The sequence below is a fragment of the Rhinoderma darwinii genome, chromosome 5 (genome assembly GCF_050947455.1).
Source record: "Rhinoderma darwinii isolate aRhiDar2 chromosome 5, aRhiDar2.hap1, whole genome shotgun sequence".
NCBI lineage: Eukaryota > Metazoa > Chordata > Amphibia > Anura > Rhinodermatidae > Rhinoderma > Rhinoderma darwinii.
In genome coordinates this window covers 172,373,980-172,396,570 of record NC_134691.1, presented here as the reverse complement: position 1 = coordinate 172,396,570, position 22,591 = coordinate 172,373,980, and the positions used below count along the sequence as shown (strand labels likewise).

The 22,591-nt window shown below is 40.2% G+C and overlaps 1 protein-coding gene across 1 annotated transcript in view; it reads right to left on the bottom strand.

Moving 5' to 3' along the window:
* LOC142651721 (cadherin-10-like) overlaps positions 1–22,591 on the bottom strand; it is a 427,614-nt gene that overhangs the window by 70,723 nt on the left and 334,300 nt on the right. The window contains exon 6 of the mRNA XM_075826750.1: positions 18,377–18,564. Coding sequence (XP_075682865.1) covers positions 18,377–18,564 — 188 coding nt within the window. The remainder of the gene's footprint in view (positions 1–18,376; positions 18,565–22,591) is intronic.

Here is a 22,591-nt window from a genome sequence, read left to right as displayed (position 1 = left end):
CAAGCCAGTGTCAGTGTGTGAATACGCTTTTAGAAGGGGCTCATCCCACAGGTTTTGATTCAACTTGCTGCACTCCAGCAGTGAAATGTCTGGGAAAAAAAAGGTTGTGAAAGGACGGGGTAGAGGAAAAAACACCCATGCTGTCTCCTCTTCCAGTCCAAATGTTGGATCTGTTGGTGCCAGACCCAGTACCAGCATTTGTGGCACAAGACATGTGCCCAGTTCCACTAGTAGCAGCTGCCATGTGCCTGCTGGTAGTAGTAGCAGTATCAGCAAGCCAGACTTGTCCATCTCCTCCGGTGGGCGGGTTACTTTAGACAATACGGCCATTGTGGACTGGTTGGCTGGCTCGCGGTCATCTCAGCAGGAAGACTCTGACGATCCGGCTTCAAGCCAGGTTTCGTTGGATTCCAGATCCTCTACAGTTCCTTGGCACAGTGACAGTAGTAATATAGGTATTTCTAGCGTTTCCATTCCATCATCTATGTCTTCGCTCCCCCTTCCTAGCAGGAAGCCATCTTTCCTGAGAGTCCTAAGAGACATCTCCTCGGGTGCGAAGGAAGATACTGAACAACATAGTGATGATGATGATTTGTTTTCCGCGAGTCAGCCAACGGAGTGTGTTGCGGCGGAGGTGGAGGTGGAAGCGGTGTCCGAGACGCATAGCTGCGGTAGTGGGGGTGTTGGTGGTGGTAGCCGTGGTGGCAGACGCAGTAATGAGGGGGGGCATGGAGCCCGACATGATGTCACATCACATTCACAACACAGTGACAGTAGTGGCGGGGATGATGAGGAAGGCTATGATGATGATGTTGTTTTAGACAGGACGTGGGAACCAGGTGACGAGGTGATGACGGCGTCAGAGGAGGAGGGTAGTAGTTGCCGTGATAAACAGCCAAGCCGAGGTAGGGGCAGAAGTCAATCTGCAAAACGTTGCAGCGGTAGGGTCAGCTCAGGAGCCGGTGACGGCGACACTGATGCTGGTGTAGGCTCTCGAAAAAAGCCTGCCAGACAAGGGGCAAGCTCGGGTGGTGGTGGTGGTGGACGTGGTACTACCTCTTTACGGTACTCTGCCGAGTGGCAATTTTTCTGTACCTTCCCGGAGGACGAAAACATGGCACAGTGCCGTATCTGCAAGCAGAAAGTAAGGCGTGGGCAGGGCAGCAATGTAGGAACTACCGCTCTACGTAAACACATGGAGCGGCATCACAAGGCCATGTGGGACAATCGACATGCCCCACCATAATGTACATCTAATGAAGACCCCTCTGCCACTGCTGCTGCTGCTCCGAGTCCCTGTCATCTAAGTAGTAGCCAGGCCTTATCCACCATGTCGTTGTCATCATCATTATCACTGTCATCTAGTGCTCCTCCTACGTCCCGTCAGTTATCCATTACGGAATCGTTGTCCAATAAGCAACAATATATACCCAGTCATCCACTTGTCATGCGGCTTAATTCACATCTGGCTAAGTTGTTGGTGGTGCAGTCTCTGTCGTGCCACCTGGTCGATTCCGCCGGCTTCAAGCAATTGATGGCGTGCGCTCAGCCTAGGTGGCGAATACCTAGCCGACATTACTTCTCCAAAACAGCTGTCCCTGCCTTGCACAAGCATGTGGAGGAAATGGTGTGCCAGTCCATGCAATTATCCGTGTGCTGCAGGGTACATGCCACCGTCGACACGTGGAGCAGCAACTATGGGCAGGGACAGTACATGTCTTTCACGGCCCACTGGGTCAATATTTTGCAGTCCGATGCACCACCGCAGCAATGCCAGGCATTACCACCTCCACGCTTGTATCTTTCTGGTTCAACTGCGGACACCAGGCGCCTACCATCCTCCTCCTCCTACTCCTCCTCCTTGCCTTCCTCCTTGGAGGTCTTCCCGTCCCCGACAGGACACAGCGTATCTTCCACTCCTCCTCCCTCCTCTTTTCATAGGTTCAAGGTGAAGCGCCACAACGCAGTCTTACACCTGCTGAGCCTGGGCGAGAAAAGCCACACAGGGCAGGAGCTGCTGCTGTGCATCAAGGAGGAAATTGCACGCTGGCTGCCTCCTCTGAAACTCACACTGGGCAATGTTGTCTCTGATAACGGCAAGAACGTTGTGGCTGCACTGCGTCTAGGTCACCTGACACACGCTCCTTGCATGGCACATGTGATCAATCTGGTCATAACACGCTTCTTAAAGTCATATGTTGAAGGGTGTGCTGGCCATGTCCAGGAGGGTTTGCGTTCGCTTTAGACGTTCGTATGCATTTAAGCACGCCCTCCTGGACTTGCAGCATCAAAACAATCTCCCAGAACACAGCCTGATTTGCGACGTTCCAACACGCTGGAATTCCACCCTGCACATGTTGGACCATCTGCACGAACAGCGGAAAGCCGTGAATGATTTCCTGATGCAGCAGACGGGCAGCGTTTGGAGCCAGTGTAATTTCGAGCTCAGGCACTGGCAGCTGGTTAGAGACGCATGTCGCGTTTTGAGGCCCCTTGAAGAGGCCACACGATTTATGAGTCATGACGCTAGCGGAATGAACGATGTTATGCCGCTGATATTCATTATGGAGCAAACGCTCACAGCCATGATTCAGCAAAGGATGGAGGAAGGATCACATCTGGCTATGGATGTTGAGGAGGAGGAGGAGGATGAGGATGAGGAAACAGGACCTGAAGCGGAGCTGGATTTGGAGATGGAATCACAGGAAGGGATAGGGGACGAGGCAGCCGCACAACATGACAGTGATGGTGGTGATGACGAGTCTGACGACGACCTTGATGATGGACAACCATGGCAGTATGGGGCGGAGATGGAACCAACCGGGCCCTCTGAAACGCTGGCCAGGATGGCGAGCTGTATGCTTCGTTACGTGCGCGCTGACTGTCTTATTGTTAGCATGAAGCAAAGAGATGAGTACTGGATAGCCACACTTTTAGACCCTCGGTATAAAGCCAGAATGGGGGAGTTTTTTCCGCCTTCCGAGAGGGAGGCAAAATTGGCTTATTATCGAGAGAAGCTATGCAGCCAGCTTGTCACGGCTTTCAAACGGCAAACACCTGCTGCAAGCATGTCTGACCGGGGGGCCACTCTCCGCTCCCCACTGTCTCATCGTTCCACCGCCTCTGGCAGAGCTACCTCTGCAATAGGCGGCAGCAGCGGCAGCAGCAGCCAATTCAGTTTGGAAAATATGATGACAACATTTTTACATCCAATACCCCGACCTGACACACATCGTAGTCACCAAAGGGATGTTCACCATCACCAGGTGCAGCACCTAAACAACCAGGTTCACTCGCACCTGGACTGTGCCCTTTCTCCGTCAGAAATGCTGATCCCAGACCCCATGGACTTCTGGGTCAGCAGATTGGATCATTTGCAAGAACTGGCCCAGTTTGCCATGGGTGTACTGTCTTGTCAACCCTCCAGTGTAGCGTCAGAGAGGGTATTCAGCGCGGCAGGGGGCTTCGTCACCCATAAGCGAACAAGATTGTCCGCCAACAGCTTGGAAAATCTCACGTTTCTGAAAATGAATCAAGCGTGGATCGGTGAGGATTTTAAAACCCCTGTGCCTGATGCCACTGATTAGATTTGACATTGGTGCTGCTGCTGCTGCCGCTGCCGCCTTCTACTGCCGCCTACGGGATTCTGTCCTGTCCACTCATTTTTTTAATGTGCCGCTGTTGGTGCTGCTACTACTTCTACCACCAATCCACCCCCAGTGCCGTCTGCTACAAGCAGGCCTTCCCCACCACAGGGCTTTGTCCTGTGACTGTTGTCCAGTCTCTTTTTTTTAATGTGCTGCTACTACTACTACCACCCTTGCTGTCTGTGTTGGCTACCTGTACTACCACCAATACACCTCCACTGCCGCCCGTCTGCTACAAGCAGGCCTGCCCCACCACAGGGCTTTGTCCTGTGACTGTTGTCCAGTCTCTTTTTTTAATGTGCTGCTACTGCTACTACCACCCTTGCTGTCTGTGTTGGCTACCTCTACTACCATCACTACACCTCCACTGCCGCCTGTCTTCTACAAGCAGGCCTGAGGCCTGCCCCACCACAGGGCTTTGTCCTGTGACTGTTGTCCAGTCTCTTTTTTTAATGTGCTGCTACTACTACTACCACCCTTGCTGTCTGTGTTGGCTACCTGTACTACCACCAATACACCTCCACTGCCGCCCGTCTGCTACAAGCAGGCCTTCCCCACCACAGGGCTTTGTCCTGTGACTGTTGTCCAGTCTCTTTTTTTAATGTGCTGCTACTACTACTACCACCCTTGCTGTCTGTGTTGGCTACCTGTACTACCACCAATACACCTCCACTGCCGCCCGTCTGCTACAAGCAGGCCTGCCACAGCACAGGGCTTTGTCCTGTGACTGTTGTCCAGTCTCTTTTTTTAATGTGCTGCTACTACTACTACCACCCTTGCTGTCTGTGTTGGCTACCTCTACTACCACCACTACACCTCCACTGCCGCCTGTCTTCTACAAGCAGGCCTGAGGCCTGCCCCACCACAGGGCTTTGTCCTGTGACTGTTGTCCAGTCTCTTTTTTTAATGTGCTGCTACTACTACTACCACCCTTGCTGTCTGTGTTGGCTACCTCTACTACCACCAATACACCTCCACTGCCGCCTTTCTGCTACAAGCAGGCTTGAGGCTTTCCCCACCCCAGGGCTTTGTCCTGTGACTGTCCAGTGTCTTTTAATGTGCTGCTACTACTCACCCTTGCCAATAAAAAGGGTCAATTTTTGGAGGGCTTGTGAAAAGCCATTGCTTGTTGCTTTTACATCCATGTATGGAAGAACCCCGGCAGGCATCTGCCAATAACAAGGGTCAATTTTTGGAGGGCTTGTGAAAAGCCATTGCTTGTTGCTTTTACATCCATGTATGGAAGAACCCCGGCAGGCATCTGCCAATAAAAAGGGTCAATTTTTGGAGGGCTTGTCAAAAGTCATTGCTTGTTGCTTTTACATCCATGTATCTGTTTGGATGAACCCCGGCAGGCATCTGCCAAAAAAAAAGAGTCCATTTTTGGAGGGCTTGTCAAAAGCCATTGCTTGTTGGCTTGTTGCTTTTACATCCATGTATGGAAGAACCCCGGCAGGCATCTTCCAATAAAAAGGGTCAATTTTTGGAGGGCTTGTCAAAAGCCATTGCTTGTTGCTTTTACATCCATGTATGGAAGAACCCCGGCAGGCATCTGCCCAAAAAAAGGGTCAATTTTTGGAGGGCTTGTGAAAAGCCATTGCTTGTTGCTTTTATATCCATGTATGGAAGAACCCCGGCAGGCATCTGCCACCATAAAGGGTAAATTTTTTGAGGGCTTGTCAAAAGCCATTGCTTCTTCTTTTACCACCTTATATGTATGAACCCTGGCAGGCATCTGCCGCCAAAAATGGTTAATTTTTGTACCTTTTTTAACAATGCATTAAGCATACAACATGCACAAGTGCAGTGGTTTCTGTTAGTTATCACCGTGTCCCATCCGTTTTCCTATAGCCATACATGTTGGCGTAACTTTGACACTAACTTTGCCTTAAAGAGACTCTGTCACCACATTATAAGTGCCCTATCTCCTATATAAGGAGATGGGCGCTGTAATGTAGGTGATAGTAATGCTTTTTATTTAAAAAAAACAAATCTCGTTTAACTCCGTGATCCCGCGAGATTTGGTTTCACTTGCCGGAATCTCACAAAAAAAGAGTCAGAAGTGTCAGGATTCTGAGTACACATGACGTCCAGGCTGGATGGTCATGTGTATTCATTATCAGGACACTGTAGTAATGTTAGGGCTTGTGTATGTAGCTGCACATAGTTATATATCTATATCGCCAGTGCAGTGTAAATGAATGGAGAGGAGTGCATGATGCTGATTGGTCAGCGTCATGCACTCCTCTGTACAACGCCCACTTGGTCGAAAGTAAAAGTACGCCCACTTGGGCATTAAGAAAGCTCATTAGCATAAACCAAAATCGCTCCTAACGTTGTGAAAAAATATTGTTTTTTTAAATAAAAAGCATTACTGTCACCTACATTACAGCTCCCATCTCCTTATATAGGAGATAGGGCACTTATAATGTGGTGACAGACTCTCTTTAAAGACAGCTCAAAAGTACTTGGATACACTCATGGGTGACCTAAGAGTGTTATACAGGGCTTCTAGGGCTTTTAAACAGTGTTATACACGATTTTTAGGGGCTTTCTTGTATTACAGGTTCGGTCAGAACTAGTTCGGTCCGAATCGAACTTTTCCACGAAATTCGGCGAACCTGCCGAACCGAACTTTTCATAAGTTCGCTCATCTCTACTTATGAGAACTAGGAAAGGAAAACTACATCAGAGGTGTAGCTATAGGGGTGCAAAGATGGCCCAAAGGCCCTCCTGCTACACAAGGGGACGCCAGTATTATAAATGGCACATGGTAGGTTAAGTACCCTCTTTCATATTTTGCACTGGTGCCCAGGAGATTCACGTTACACTTCGGAACTACATACAGTACAAAATCTTCACTTCTGCCATCTTATGCTGTTGGTACAACTATTATACACAACACCAGTGCTATTTTTGTCTTTCTCCTTTCTTATGTATATGTAGCCAGAGGAAAGTAGGAAATAAAGCAATATATAATTCCTGTGAACTGTATGATATGCATATACAATCAACACCTCTCAAACCAGATAACAAAGGGGAGGGACAATAGCAATGACCAGTAAATGTAAGTGAAATGTGAAAAATCTTATTATCGCCGGAGAGCAGATGCTGCCTAATGTCTGACTTTCCATTCCCACTATAAATATCAGATCTTTTATCTAAATCATGGGGAACCATAACTGCAATATAAATGAAGCAGTACTTGCATGTGTTCATGGTCTGTGGTTTTCCCTATAAAAGTCAATAGAAAAACTGCAGTCGAGATGCCTCTAGAACACAACATACAGATTTGTCCCCCACCCTTACCTTTCATTGAATTTGGTTAAGGACTCCAGTTTATCATGAAATTAATTCAATATAATATCGTGACATGCTAGCAAAACCCTTGACAGACTGCAATTCACTTTATAACTGTTGGGTGGCCACACATAGACACATCTAGCATAGACATCTTGCAACAGAACATCATGGTTTTTTTTTTTTTAAAGCTGGTCATCTCGTGCCACACATCTCAGGATATTGTTGAGATAAAAGAAAAGGTAAGGAAGGACAAATCTGCTACCTTAACTTAGCTCGGTTTATTGAACAAAGTGTATGCTTACAGTACAATAACTCAGGGAAAGAGTTCCAGCAATGAAAATAGCTCAATAACTTTTAAACGTCTGATGCTTATTTGTTAGATTCCTTTTAAATAATAGATTATAGTGAATTGATGTTTTGAGAGTTCAAAAGTATATGGCACTGTTATTTTCAATGATGTTGCCTTCTAGGTGATTCATATGTTATGTCATTAAACACTTAAAATATGTGCGAATAATATGTTTTAGTTTGTTTTCAAAGCATTTTCAAGTTTTAAAAACTTGGCAGGGAATAAAACTTGGATCCATAAAGTTTCTACTTGCTGTGCAATATAGCTCTGAGTTGAGAAATTGATACTCCTTTTTATTTTTTACTGTTTATAGTTAAATGGTTTAGAAGAATCCATTATCAAGGTACTTTATAAGCACTGTGCTTATTCTTTGTGAAATGCAAATACCAAGTTCTATTTTGAAGTTGTCTTCCTGCATTGCAAATTATACTGCATCATTACCAAGTACTTAGAATATTGTGTTGGAATTTTTGAAGCAAAGTTAAAAGTCATGTTAATAAAATGAGGTTTAAACATATACAGTATATATATATATATATATATATATATATACTGTACATACACACACATATATATATATATATATATATATATATATATATATTTATTTGATATAATAATATTATGCATTGGCCCACATATATTGTTTACGGCAGTTTTCAGCATAAAATGTGACTTTCTAAAGGTTGTATTAGAACGGGTGCCAAATTCGCCCAATTTTTTGTGACTTTAAGCCTTACTCATCAAATTTGAAAAGTGAAAGAAAAAATTTAGCGTGGTGTAGACTATATTTACTAAATTTATGCTCCACATCTGCAATCGAGAGGTCAAAATGTGCACATCTTATAATATATTTTGTGCAAAAATCTCCAATCACCCTTTAACTGGTACACAATACACCAGTCTAAGTAAATGTGGGCCAATAGGCTTATAATTAGAAAGCTGGTTCAATAGGTACCAATATTCAATATGCAGGTGTACTGTCAAAGCATTATCCTTTATTGTCCCTCAAATGGTTCACAAAACTAAGCAACACACAAGCAACACAAGGTGAAAAAAAACCCTATACAACACATTAAAGTCAATAGGCCAAAACTATAATTTCTTATGCCTATGATTTTATACTGATGCATACTGAAGATTTTTTTTCATACAGAATCCTTGGGAAAAAATTGGGCTATGATTTATTGCTTCTCAGACGTTGCGGTTGAGGTGCAGTTAAAACCGCATGCAAAAACCGCATCCAAAAACTGCAAGCTTTTTTACCGGTATTTGGTATGTTTTTGTACAGAGGCACACAATATTATCGATCCATAGGGTCTCTGTGTTCTTGTACGGATGTAGCCATCTTTTACTTGACTGATAACTTGCTGCAGCGTGATATCACACAACAAAAACAATTGAAAAGTCATTGAAAATGTCAAGATAGGGGAGCTAGCCATTGATTATTTAATGCGTTAAAAGTCAATGTAAAGATGGCTACATCTGTATGAAGGCTCCCATGTATAGGGCTCTGCCGTGTGCATGATTGGTAAGCCTGTCTGCAGAGCATCCTTCTCACACATTGAGATTGAAATTAAAAAGTGTTTGGATGATTTATTTCCTGTTAGAGGTAGACATAGTTTTTCTAAAAAAATAAATAAATTCATTCTTAATTGCCCATACTCATGTCACACATCTCAAGATATCAAAAACATATGTCTCACAGGACAGGTTATATGTTGGCTAAGTGATTCCACATGCGTTATTACACCTCCAAGGTAAATAGTAGTAACAAATGGAAACTCCACAGAAGCCTATATATATATACAAAAGAGAACCAGGAGTCATACACTATTTATATATGAAAGAAAACAATCTCAAATTTTATTTTATCTAAAAAATGAGGAGTATAAAATATACAAGAGATCCCAACAAGATTGAATGAGAAAATATGAAAATATCACATAACACATAGATCTGTGACAATCACTGAAATATGTAATATTGGTTACACAAACATCTAAGTGTAGGATACCCTGTATAGGACATTTATATAGTCAAAGAGAAAAACACAATGCAAAAATTTACGCGGCCAATACAGTGTTCAAAATTGTGGAAAAAGGTGTAAATATCCATAGGAGAGAAGTGCATAAGTAGTATCACTATACGAGAGAAAGAAAGGTAGGAACCAGCGAGGTATAGTCATAAAAGGAAACTCGGTTTCCACTTTATTAAACGTGAACGATAAAATAGCGAACACAGGAGTAGGAACGCAGTACAAGGTGGTCAAAATGGCAAATAGAGGGAGCCTACGCGTTTCGAACACGATCTCTGTTCTTATTCATGGCTAGTTCTAGTGTGCTGCTGCGAGCCATAAAGGAGGTTTCCTCCTACCCCTTCTTTCCAACTTTTGTAGTATCACTATAGTCAATGTAGATTGTAGCAAGAAGAAAGAGTCAGCATAGGGGTGCCATCTGGGCACATGGTCCGCACCTTACTAATGGGTAAAACACTATGTCTAAGGTACCTATGTAGGACTATTTCAATATGTGCGGTGCCTAGGGCTTCTGTGTTAGTGGTAGCTGATCATCTTTGTGAATTGGCATGCATGCTGACTCTTTCATTGTGTTTTTCTCTTTGACTATATACATGCCCTATACAGGGTATCCTATACCCAGATGTTTGTGTAACCAATATTAAATATTTCAGTGATTGTCACAGCTCTATGTGTTATGTATGCACCACTGTGATGTTTTCATATTTGCTCGTTCTGTGTTGCCCTTATACAGTCAATATTGATGGGATCTCCTGTATATTTTATATTCCCCATTTTTTTTAGATAAAATACAATTTGAGATTTTTTACTTTCATATATAGTGTATGACTCCTGGCTCTCTTTTATATATACATCTCAAGATATGTTAAGATATGGGGAAAGGTAAGTAAGGACACATCTGTAAAAAAAAATGTTAGTGGCAATATGCAAGTAAGTGCTTTGGTACATTTTACATTTATAAATCACTTATATTACTTGAAATATAGATTTGACTAACACTTAACCCCTTCCCGCACTTTTCCCTTAATTCACGTCAAGGTGTGCAGTAACTTCGCGCACCTCGACGTGCAGTTACGTCTGTGCTTTGGCAGCGGCAGTTAACTGTGCATTCCCTGCCGATCAGCGGGCCATCGCCGCTGATTTCGGCGGTTAACCCCTTAAATGCATTAAAGTGTTTAGCGCAGATCGGCAGCCCCCACGTGAAATCACTGGGGCTGGCGATGGTACCCATGGCAACCGGACACCAGACAATGGCTTCCGGGCTGCCATGTGCAGAAGCCTATGAGGACCAGCCAGAGGCTGATCCTCATAGGCTTCCTATCAGAGTGACTGTCACGTCACAATGACAGAATACATTACACTACGTAGGTAGTGTAATGTATTCCAGCAGCGATCAGAGCTGCAAGTCTAAGTGTCCCCTAGTGGGACAAGTAAAAAAAAGAATAAAAATGTGTTCAAAAAAGTGTAAAAATAAAAGTTATAAGTGACATAAACAAGAACTGCTTTTTTTTCCTATAATAAGTCTTTTATAATAGGAAAAAAATAACCACGTAAAAAAAAAGTACACATATTTGGAATCACCGCGTTCGTAACAACCCCAACTATAAAACTGAACTACTACCATGCAAAATCCACACTCCGAAAGCAAAATGCCACTCCCTCCCTTCTGAGCTCTACAGCGTGCCCAATCAGCAGTTTACGCCCACAGATATGGCATCACCATACCCGGGAGAACCCGGTTAATATTTTATGAGGTATTTGTGTCACAAACTGGGCATCAGTGGAAAATTTTAATTTTCACTCCGCCCCATCCGCTGCGCATTAAACCCTTTGCGCACCACGACTTAATAGCATGTCGTGGTGTGAGAGGTGATGTATGGAGCAGGTTCACGCACTGAGCCCGTGCCATACGCTGCAAAGTGTCGGCTGTGTATTACAGCTGTCACCCGGGACTAACGGACAGAAACAGCGATCACGCTGTTACAAGAGCCTGTAAAAATGACAATATACTGCAATACATTAGTATTGCAGAGTATTGTACCAGCGATCTACTGATTGATGGTTTAAGTCCCCTAGGGGGACTAATAAAATGTGTCAAAATAAATGTAAATAGTTGTTATTATTAGTGGAAACAATGTAATAAATATTTAAAGTCCCCAAAAAAACCTTTTCACATTTTTTCTCTAAAGTAATGTAAAAAAATAAAAATAAAATACACAAAATTGGTATCGCTGTGTCTGTAAAAGTCCAAACTATTACAATATTGCATTATTTAACTCGCACGGTGAACGTAGTGAAAAATAAAAAAATTGTACAAAAAATGGTACCAATAAAAACTACAGCTCGTCCCGCAAAAAAAAAAAACCCTCACACCACTCTATTAACGGAAAAATAATAGTTATGGCTCTCGGAAAGCGGGGAGGGAAAAACGAAAAATAAAAACCGCCCAGAAGCTAGACTAGTAGTTGCTTGGAGCTATTATGTTGAATCTCTAATACAAAACCCAGATGAATATTCCCCAGCTACCTTTATTAATACATCTAGTTGTGGACTTTATGCTATAGCTATAAAAAAAAAGAATTGGCATCTGCCTTATTTCCAGTATGGTACAAAAGTTTGATATGCAGTAGTTTAATAGTGGATTCTGGGTGGGGTAGTTGTCTAGAATTCTGTTAAACCATGGATTGTGGCCAGTAAATTTTACTTACAATTTTACCATGTCAGAAGAAGCACTAGACAGTGTGAAACAGGTTGTAACCTACTTGCTGTCTGCACTGTCCTCCCTGAGAAGCCCTTTTCAAATTTTTGTAACGCCACAATAAAGGAGAAAAATGTTTTTATTGAATGGGTGCCGCATCTTCTATTCTCTCTGTTGTTTACAAATCTACAACACTATCTTATTTTGATGAGCACCACGCAAATTAAAAAAGGAACCCCTGATAAAATCTGCAATTTCTAACAAGTTGTTTATCCTTTAGTAGTGCAAACTTCTCCTCACTTATATACTCCCTGTACTGTTAGGGCATGACCACACGTAGCGGAATTGCTCTGGAATTCTGCTGCGGACAGTCCGCAGCGGAAATCTGCAGCGTTCACATTTCTCCATTACCTTCCACAGATTTTTAGTTGTGTTCCTTTACACGTTGCGGACAATTCCGTTGGACAATTGGTTGTTGCGGACATTTAGCGGACTTGTTGCGGACTCATTGCGGAATTTCTCCATTGACTTCAATGGAGAGTCAAAATTCCGCAATGAAGTCCACAGATGTTATGTAGATGTTATGTGTGCTGCGGAGTGTATTGGTTTTACTAAAATGAAATTTCTTCATTCTGGCTGGACCTATGTATTTCTAGGTCTACAGCCAGACTGAGGAAGTCAATGGGGCTCCCGTAATTACGGGTGACTACGTGTGTGCACCCATAATTACGGGTGACTACGTGTGTGCACCCGTAATTACGGGAGTGTTGCTAGGTGACGTCAGTAAATAGTCACTGTCCAGGGTGCTGAAAGAGTTAAGCGATCGGCAGTAACTGTTTCAGCACCCTGGACAGTGACTTCCAATCACAAGATACATCAACCGGTCAAAAAAATAGAAGTTCCTACTTACCGAGAACTCCCTGCTTCTTCCTCCAGTCCGGCCTCCCAGGATGACGTTTCAGTCGAAGTGACGGCTGCAGCCAATCACAGGCCAATCACAGGCTGCACCGGTCACATGGACTGTCGCATCATCCAGGGAGGTCGGGCTGGATGGCGAAAGAGGGACGCGTCACCAAGACAACGGCCGGGTAAGTATGAATTTCTTTTTACTTTTACAAGGGAAAGGGCTGTCCCTTCTCTCTATCCTGCACTGATAGAGAGAAGGGAAGCCCTCTTCCCCTCAATACGCAACAGCTAGTCCGCATCAATTTAATTCCCCTTTTTAGGCAAAGCCGCAACAGAATCTGCAATGCAGATTCTGTGCGGCATTGATGCGCACAGTGGCGGAAGAAATCTGCCACGTCGGCTCATGCCCTTAGCGCTTGCTAAATCTCTATGTCCCCCCTTGTAACCATATATTTTCTTATTGTCCAAAAGTATCTGCAAAAAAAATGAAGCAACTTTGCAATAGGTCTTTCAAAGTTTTGTTTCTCCATGGTAAAAAGACTACAAAAAAATTCTGTATAGTCGATCCTTCAGTCATACTCCATTCTGTCTGGCCCCTACTTTTTGCTCACTTACCTTTGGCACTGTAGGTCATCAACAAGAAGAGGGAAAATGGAAAAGAGCATGACTGGGAATGAACAACACAGGTTTTGTTTGTATTCTGTTACCATGTTAATGAATAAGAGCTGTAGAAACAAAAATGTAAAAAAAAAAAAAAAGGAAATTTCAATCAGGATTATTTGCAAAGTTGATATTTTTTCATTTTAGATGCAATAATGAAATAAAAAAAATAATTGTGTAGATGGACATAGCCGGTAACATTAATCAGGAGAGTAAGCAAGTGCTTTAGATACATGTTTTATCATTGAGAAAAACACAGGCATACTGATGTAGCCATCTTTATTTTGACTCTTAACGCATTAAATACACAGTGGCAAGAAACTTTAACTTGACTTTTTCAATGCCTTTTCAATGGTATTTGTTGTTTGATATCACGCTGCAGCAAGTTATCAGAGTCAAGATAGACTTTGCTACATCTGTATAATGCTTCAAATATTGATATGTAGCCTTAAAAATAATGCAAACAATAGGGATGTAATTTCATATTTTCAAGGTTGTATAGGCTTGAAAAGAGATATACTTGAAATCATACAAACAGGGGTACTAGCAAAAAGCAAATAACCGTGATGCATGCGATAATATATGCACTTGCGATACATGCGATAATATAAGCACTTCTTGAACAGTCTCAGACACACACCCAACTGGTAGCACACAGTTAATGTATTCATAAATTGTACAAGGAATAACTGAGGAATGCAGAGTTCTAAAAAAAAAAGACACTATAATATTGTTAATTTGTGGGGATTACAAGTATTTACTAAGACAAACTTGTAAGGAGAGCTGACAGATCCTCATTAAAGCAGTATGCTTTCAGTCTCATGCTTTATGCACACAGCAAAGCCGTGTGCAAAAAATCCTGTATAAGGGCACATAGAGTCCCTACAGCCCCTTATTACAGAGCTGTGGGCACTCCGTCAGCATCTCTATGGCGCCTCTGCAAAATTGCATCCCAAAAACCTCTGTATGTGAAGTTGGAGGCATGCAAAAGTACAGTAAGACTTCTATAGGTCTTGTTTGATTGCTCTGTACATTTTGAAGGTTTACGTACTCAAAATATGTGTGCATGAGCCCCTAAAGTTAATTGTTCACATAATAAATACATTTATGACTGTTGGAGCTCAGAACTTGACTACAAATTGCCATTCTCAACACAACCTGAGCTTCGAAAGTGGAAGTTTGTAGAAAGATTCTGAACTCCATGTATCAGAAATTTGAATCAAATGTAAAGAAAAAAAATAACAATAAATAACTTAATAGGTAAGAGTACAAGTACCAATAGATATTTATATGCCATCAGTGACCTTTTATACCATTTTATGGCCATTGCATTTAACTGTTAAATAGTCACTGAATCTACTTGGAACTACATTTTATATGTCAAGAAATTTTCATAGCAATGAAAAATTACATCAGGTAGATTGCAATTGTATACTGCACATTTATATCCAATGGAATTCACTCCTTCTTATGGCGCTCCTGTTGTTCTGATAGGTGGCTTATAGCTTTTCTTATGTTTGGTAAGGAGCACGCCACAGTCCTTCCATTTTATGAAGTTTAAAAGATATTTATTACGAAAAAGTATAATATGTCCATATTGTTAAAATCACAAACAAATAAAACAATGCAAGCATGCGACGCGTTTCAACCTAGGACCTAGGTCTTCATCAGGCATAAAACTGCACATTTGTACATAACTGCAATGTGAGTAAATTGGCCTTCTACTCATTGATTTATTACCTTATTTCATTGGTAAATACACTGCTAATAATAATTTTCCAATTTTTTTATTTTATTTACCATGTAGGAATAGATCGGAAATGTCCTTAAAAATTATATTAGTAAATTAGCCATAGCTGTCACTGATAATTGTAAAACCTATAATACAAGCTGTATGCTGAGAAATCTGTATTGTATTTCTGCTCGCATGCAATTTTATGTTTGTTCTTTCTTACCAAAACTTTCCCTTTGATAACTATTCCATTTATTGCCCTAGCCGAGTATCTAGATAGCATGGCCAAGGCAGAGTAACTTCCTGCCGATTCCCACACAGCACCCAATGCATATGCCCTGCCAGCTCTCACATAGCTACGTCTCTGCCTTATACCATGGCACTGTCATTCTAGATATATCCCAAACCCAATTTAATTCCTCACTTTTATCTGTAACAAGTTCAGTTTAGTTAAAATATTCTATTGCACATTGTCTTTTGTTTTCCATTCTAACTTTATGATGTATAGTTCTTTATGTATAGTTTGCCTCTTGTGATTCATCTTCACCTTTTTAATGAATTTTCAGTCAGTGTTTTCTGGTTTGGGAATTCATTGCTCATAAATTTTCAAATCTGTGTTTAAAAGCAGAACCTGTGGGACTCGATGTTCTCTTGCTGTTGTTGACTTCTCTCTGAGGTGTTAAATTAGGCACAGAAAATTCTTTGTGATAATTTATTGTTGCCTCCTCATTAGAATGACAGTTTGCCTTTGTTACATTGTATTCTGTTTCATGCTGTTCACTGTTGCAAAGATAGTGCTAATTTCCATGAAATTCAGTTTGATAATTTTTTTGGAAAGCATTCTAAAACACATTATCTTGAATGTAATCGTTTTTATTATTCGAAGAGCACTCAGCAAACAAAAAAGTATAATTTTTTTTATTTAGACAAATGTCATATTGTATAAGATGAACTGTCCAATAAAATCATGCTAACAAGGTAATGGAATGCAGTTTGTTCTCTTAATTAGCGATTGCAGTCACCTCGGCAGAAAGTATTCAGAGAAACCGTATTTATATCAATTAAACAATTTATAATAACAAGCCAAGTATAGAGAAAGGGAGGAAACCTCCAGCTCACCGGTTCTGCGTCTCCAGAAGTCTCGCTCGGATCCCCGCGACGGCCCGCGGTGTATATGGCAAAGAGAGAGGAAAAGATGATCCAGCGCTGATGGTAATTAAAAGGGAAGAACAATTCCCATGTTTATTGGAGATATCATTAAAATTGAGAAGGAGACGCAGTCTCTAGGCAGGAGTAGTCAGGGTATGTACCCGAGCCTACGCGTTTCGAACGCAGACTGCGTTCTTAGTCATGGCAAAGGAAGTGCCTTTGCCATGACTAAGAACGCAGTCTGCGTTTGAAACGCGTAGGCTCGGGTACATACCCTGACTACTCCTGCCTAGAGACTGCGTCTCCTTCTCAATTTTAATGATATCTCCAATAAACATGGGAATTGTTCTTCCCTTTTAATTACCATCAGCGCTGGATCATCTTTTCCCCTCTCTTTGTAACAAGCCCACTTAGGGTACAATAACATTTAGGGCATGTTCAGACATGGCAGAAATTTTCCGCTGCAGATTTTGCCGCAAATTTGCGGCAATTACGCAACAAATCTACAGATTAACTTGCATATTTGAGAGGTAATTCAGATGTGGCGGATATCACAACAGACTTGCTGCATATTTTAGCCTTGCAAAGGCTGAAATCCGCAGGAAAAATCTGCTGCTTCTCCGCAACAGACTGTTGCGGGGTTAAAATTCCGCATCGCAGCCTAAATTCTGCACTGTTATTTTCCGCAATGTCTAAACTAAGTTACCTAAACAGCTATGGAAACCAAAGGAAAAATAGTCTGTTGCGGATTTCTACTGCCATGTCTAAACGTGCCCTCAGGGTTTATGCACTCAACCATATTATTTATCTATGTGAATGGATCTGTAAGGAGGCACATTGATTTTTTTTCTGACGGATTAATGATTATATGAGAGATAAACTTGCGATGTTCTCCTTCATGCAATACTACTAGATTATGGCGCCTCATGGAGGCATTATACGAGTTGGGTTAACACATCCTAAGAAATTATTTTCAAATCATTGGTCACAATGGGTGAATAGGCAAGATTCTTATAGAATTCTGCAGGAATAAGTAATAGCTTTGTCCTCATCCATGGAAACAAATCCATCCATCTAAACAAATAGAATTAGTACGTGTAGGTACTAGTCTGATCTATGCCTAGGTGCAAAATGAATACACTCTTGAGCTCACTACAATAAACTGTTTGTTAATCCTGGAGAACTACTTAAAAATGATTTTACTGTGAAGCAAAACCAACAAAAACAACACACTTTTTTGCATTGTCCAAAAGCATTGCCATTCACCTTTGCCCACACAAAAATGAAACTAAATGGTAAGCTTATTTATCAAAAAATGTACTGCAGAGCTAAAATGGGAAGAATAATACAATGGATTGTTTATATGCAAATACACAATGTTTAATATACAATAAATAAACGGAACATAGAACATAATTGCCCCAGTCCTTCATAATTTTGGGAAATATTTATATTTATTTCTATTTAAGAAAGGCAAAAGCGAAGGCAGTCTGTAGGGAAAGTGATGTAAAATGAAAGGGGAGACAGCAATCAGTTATTGGTGATAAAAACAAGTGTTTTATTCACCTATTATTTTCATCAACAATAACAGAGTGCTCTTTCACCTCATTGTGCCGATTGTCTATTGGAATCATTGATCGAGGTTTCCTCAGTCGTACACTCTAAAAAATCTCTTATATCTGGTTCTGCTGGACTGAACATTTTTTTCATTGATATAAAATGTCAATATTATTTTCAAAATTTAATTTATTCAAAATTTTATAATCCTTGTCATTAAAATGCAAGTACAAAGTAGCTGGGGAAGTTTTCCACATAAGTTGGAACTTTAAGATTTTATTTCTTCATATGTACTGTAACTTTGTTATAACATTTTAAAATAGAATGAAATACGTACCTTTCTTATAGTTATAATACCATCCTGTGTCGCCTTCTCTGTTGTTATATCAAACATATTCATTTCATCTCCATCTACTACTCTGTATCTAACTTCTGCATTTCTCCCAATATCGGCATCTACAGCTTTTATATGACCAACAGCTGTTCCAGTAGGAGAGGATTCGGAGACACTGAGATGGTACGTATCTGAAATTGGAAGGTACAAAGGGCATTGTCAATATAATGTAATTTATCAGTAATGCATAATTGTAAATCAGCTAATATATTTTAGGCCACACTTGTGTCACTAATGGAAGCACTAATGAAATCTTACTTCCAAAAATGTCTAAAATGTATGAATTGGCTGCATTTCAAAATATGTTTCAATGTTAAATGTCACCTATCTGATCAAATGCATATTAAAAAGAATCTGTTAGAAAGACACAATGTAACACTAAAAAATAATACAAAGAACTGTATTATATCTGTTAAAATACTAATGGACTCTAAATGCATTTGGACATGGCCTTCAAATAAAATTACATCTAACGTGAAATGTTGCCTTGTGTAAGGTCATAACCAAGATTTTAGTTTTTTTTTCATTAATATTTTCCTTTTGATTTTGAAAATAGAGATAGAAAACTAAATATAAATATATATGTGTGTGCGTGTGTGTAAGCATATTATTAACATGTAAAATATATACTTAAGATGGTTTAATCAATTGAAACTGAATTTATATATATATATATATATATATATAGATATAGATATAGATATATAGATATATATATATATATATATATATATATATATATATGAGGTAACATTTTAGCTGACGAGCTCATCCATATTACGGATCACTAAGCTAGGTATACAGTTTTTTTTGGGGGGGTTGCAGTCTGTTTAAAGGCTATGTACACCTTTGGAGGGCAGTTTTTTTATTATTATTAAATAAAAAGGTTAGTCTGTGTGACTAGTGCAACTTTCTTAACAGCTTTTATTAAAAATTTGTTTTTCTTTTTGAGATACAGCTGCTCTGTATTCTTTACAGAGCAGCTGTATAGTTCGCTATAACCTGAATCCATCAGTCCCGTGGTCCTGACGCGTTCAGTGTCAGCGGGTCGCAGGATCCACCTGTAATCTTAGATGTGATAGATTACAGGTGGATCCTGTGTGTCAGAGACATGCAGGACCCGCTGTCACTGAACCTGTCAGTCCCACAGGTCTGGCTGGAGCAGGATATAGCGAACGATACAGCTGCTTTGCGTACAGAATGCAAAGCAGCTTTATCTCAAAAAGTAAAAATTATTTTTAATAAACACTATTTCGAAAGTTGCACTAATCACACTGACACCTTTTTATTTAAAAGAAAAAATAATAATAAATTGCCCTCCAAAGGTGTACATAGCCTTTAAAGGGAACCTGTCACCAGCATTTTCCCTATTAAACCAATAAGCAATCTGGTGGTAGTGGGTGAATAATGATTTTTATATAACCGATAATTCTCTACTTAGTCGGCTCTGCAGCTTTAGTATTCTTTTTTTTACTGTTCCCACACCGTATGCATAAAAGGGTCATATCTTCATTTGAAAAGAGTGAAATCTTCGTTTGAAAAAAGTCATATCTTTATTCCTCAAGTCTTTCCGAGTTGACCCCGCCTCCTTACTTTTGATTGACAGCTCCTCGCCTTCCCCGAGCACACAATATCCCGTGCTTGTGCATTGACGTCCTATTCTGAGGTGTGCGCACAAAGGGACACCGGATTATTACGATAAAAAGGCACGAAATGTTTGCAGACCGTTATTTACAGTCGGAGGAGGAGTTTAGGAGAGGGGATAACGGCAATGAACTTTTGATAGCAGCGGCCAGTGAGGGATAAGTAAAGTTCAATAGGTGAAATGCTGGTGACAGGTTCCCTTTACGCGCACAACCACATAAGCATTTATTTTTTCAGTATGTATTTTCATTACTTCAAACGGGTGCACTGTGGTTATGGTTTGCCCCATAAAAAAAAATAGGATTAATTGATACATAATGAGCAGTTGTTCCATAAAAATATGCTGCAGAGAAAATTATTGTGGACTCGCCCTTAATTTGTCACCCACAGATCCCAATGATTGAACAAAAACACAGACACAACCCACAAGGGAACTAGTTGGAAAATGTACACATTATGAAATAAATGTTACATTTATTTAAAAATGAGCATCAACATTATTTCTCATCAGTTTCATTTTTAATATCAAATAGTTAACAAATAATTTGCCATTTGGTACGTCCACTAAATTGAATGTGTGGAAAAATGATGGAAAAAACAAAGGCCATAAAAAATGGATGACAATAATGTCATTAGCTGTATTAGTCTTGCTATCTATCTCCCTATAGGAGTCAATGTAATCAGCAGGGGGGAAAAAGACACCCTTTTAGATGCCCTAAAGTAGAATCTGTATATGAGGCATGCAATGGAGCATACCAATTTTTTTTGTTCTGAATTCAGTAGAAAAAAAAACCGTATGCCTCCATATGAAATTGGAGGCATATGGAAATACTATGGAAGCCCTATTTCAACTTTGTACAAAACAAAGCCTTAACGGGTAGTTTTTCTTTTTTTATTTTCTTTTTCTTTTTTTTGCATTGTTTATAATTCATAGAAAGAATGAAATATTTGAAAGGGTCTTTTTTCTATATTTGTAAATTAAATGTGTAAAAAAAACATAGATAATAAAATAACATCAATAAGTACATCAATGTGAAATAAACCTTAAAAAAAAAAAGCATCTAAAGCTGGGTTCACATACTGTATATCTGTTGTGTCCAGCCAGTTGGTTTATGCCTGAGCCAGAAAAATTGGTTCGGCGTTCATAGCCAGACAAAGCCAATTAGAAAAACACTGCATGCTGGGATTTTCTGTCCAGCACAGCGAGAGGTTGGACATCATAACTAATGCATTGGATGCCAATACTGCTACTGCTGGAAATCACAGGATCAATTCTGGCATCAGTGTCCCTCGTCATTTCTTTACCATGCCGGAAGAAAACAAAAGCGGAACACTGGAAATACTATATGTGAAGGGGACCTTACAGAATTCTAAGCTATTGGGTATTATTTGCTTGTTTATAAATGCATGTACATAACATTTTTGTATGTGTTTACAGAGACAGACGTGTTAGTCATTATTTCTTTATTATTTATTTCAAGTGAATGTAATGTGCTGCATTTCAATGTGTACCTCACAACAATCTCATGTAGTAGATAGGACAAAGCAATCAACAAAGACAAAATACACCTATGTTTAAGAATTTTCTAGCATAAACTATATATCTGATTTTTATGATACCAGTTGATGTTTGCCTCTAGAAAGGAATTTAATGAAGTGATTTTAATCTAACCAGTGACATTTAGAACTGATTAGTACAATTCTATAAGCCAGGTTCAGGAAAAAAAAATTATAATAAGGAATACTATCCAAAACCCCATATGATTTGTTTTAATATGTCGGTGTGCCAATGAAGATGAATGAATAAAAAAGAAATAATTAAATTGCTTGACTCTGATCGTTTAATAAACTGACTGCAAACAGAGATATTAAAAATGATGAGGAATTAATACTCTTAACACTAATGTGAAAAACACATTACTGATTTAGCATGGATTTCTTGTTTAATAAAAAGACGGAGACATAGGTTTCTCATTGTGTTGGACTGTTTAAATGCATAATAAGCCTACGGTGTTGTTTTCACTTTTAAATGATCTTTTGGACTTTTTTTTTTAAGGAAAATCAGCTCCTCTTATTGGGCGAAAGATTAATTGATGAATTAATTAATTAACTATTCTTTTTTTTTTTTTTTTTTAAAAGTCTCACTAAGATGTCAGGTCTATAACTTTATCTTATAAGGTTGTTTAAGCAACCATTTAACCGTATCAACATGTTAACGTGTCAATAAATTAAATTCTCTGGCATTGGATAGACTGTATGAACACACACAGTGAGAACAATGCATATTTTCCGCAATGGATTCATTGCATAAAATCCACAGCATATTACAGTAGCAGCAGTGTGGGTGAGATTTAGACAAATCTCGTTCCCACTCAGCGGAAAAAGACGCAAAAAAAAAAACGCACATGACTCGACGTGTGGTCTCCTCAACCGCAGCATGTCAATTAATGCAGTGGTCACATGACCTGCAACGTCATTCCAGAAGGTCGGACTGCGCACAGAGAAGAGGGAGGG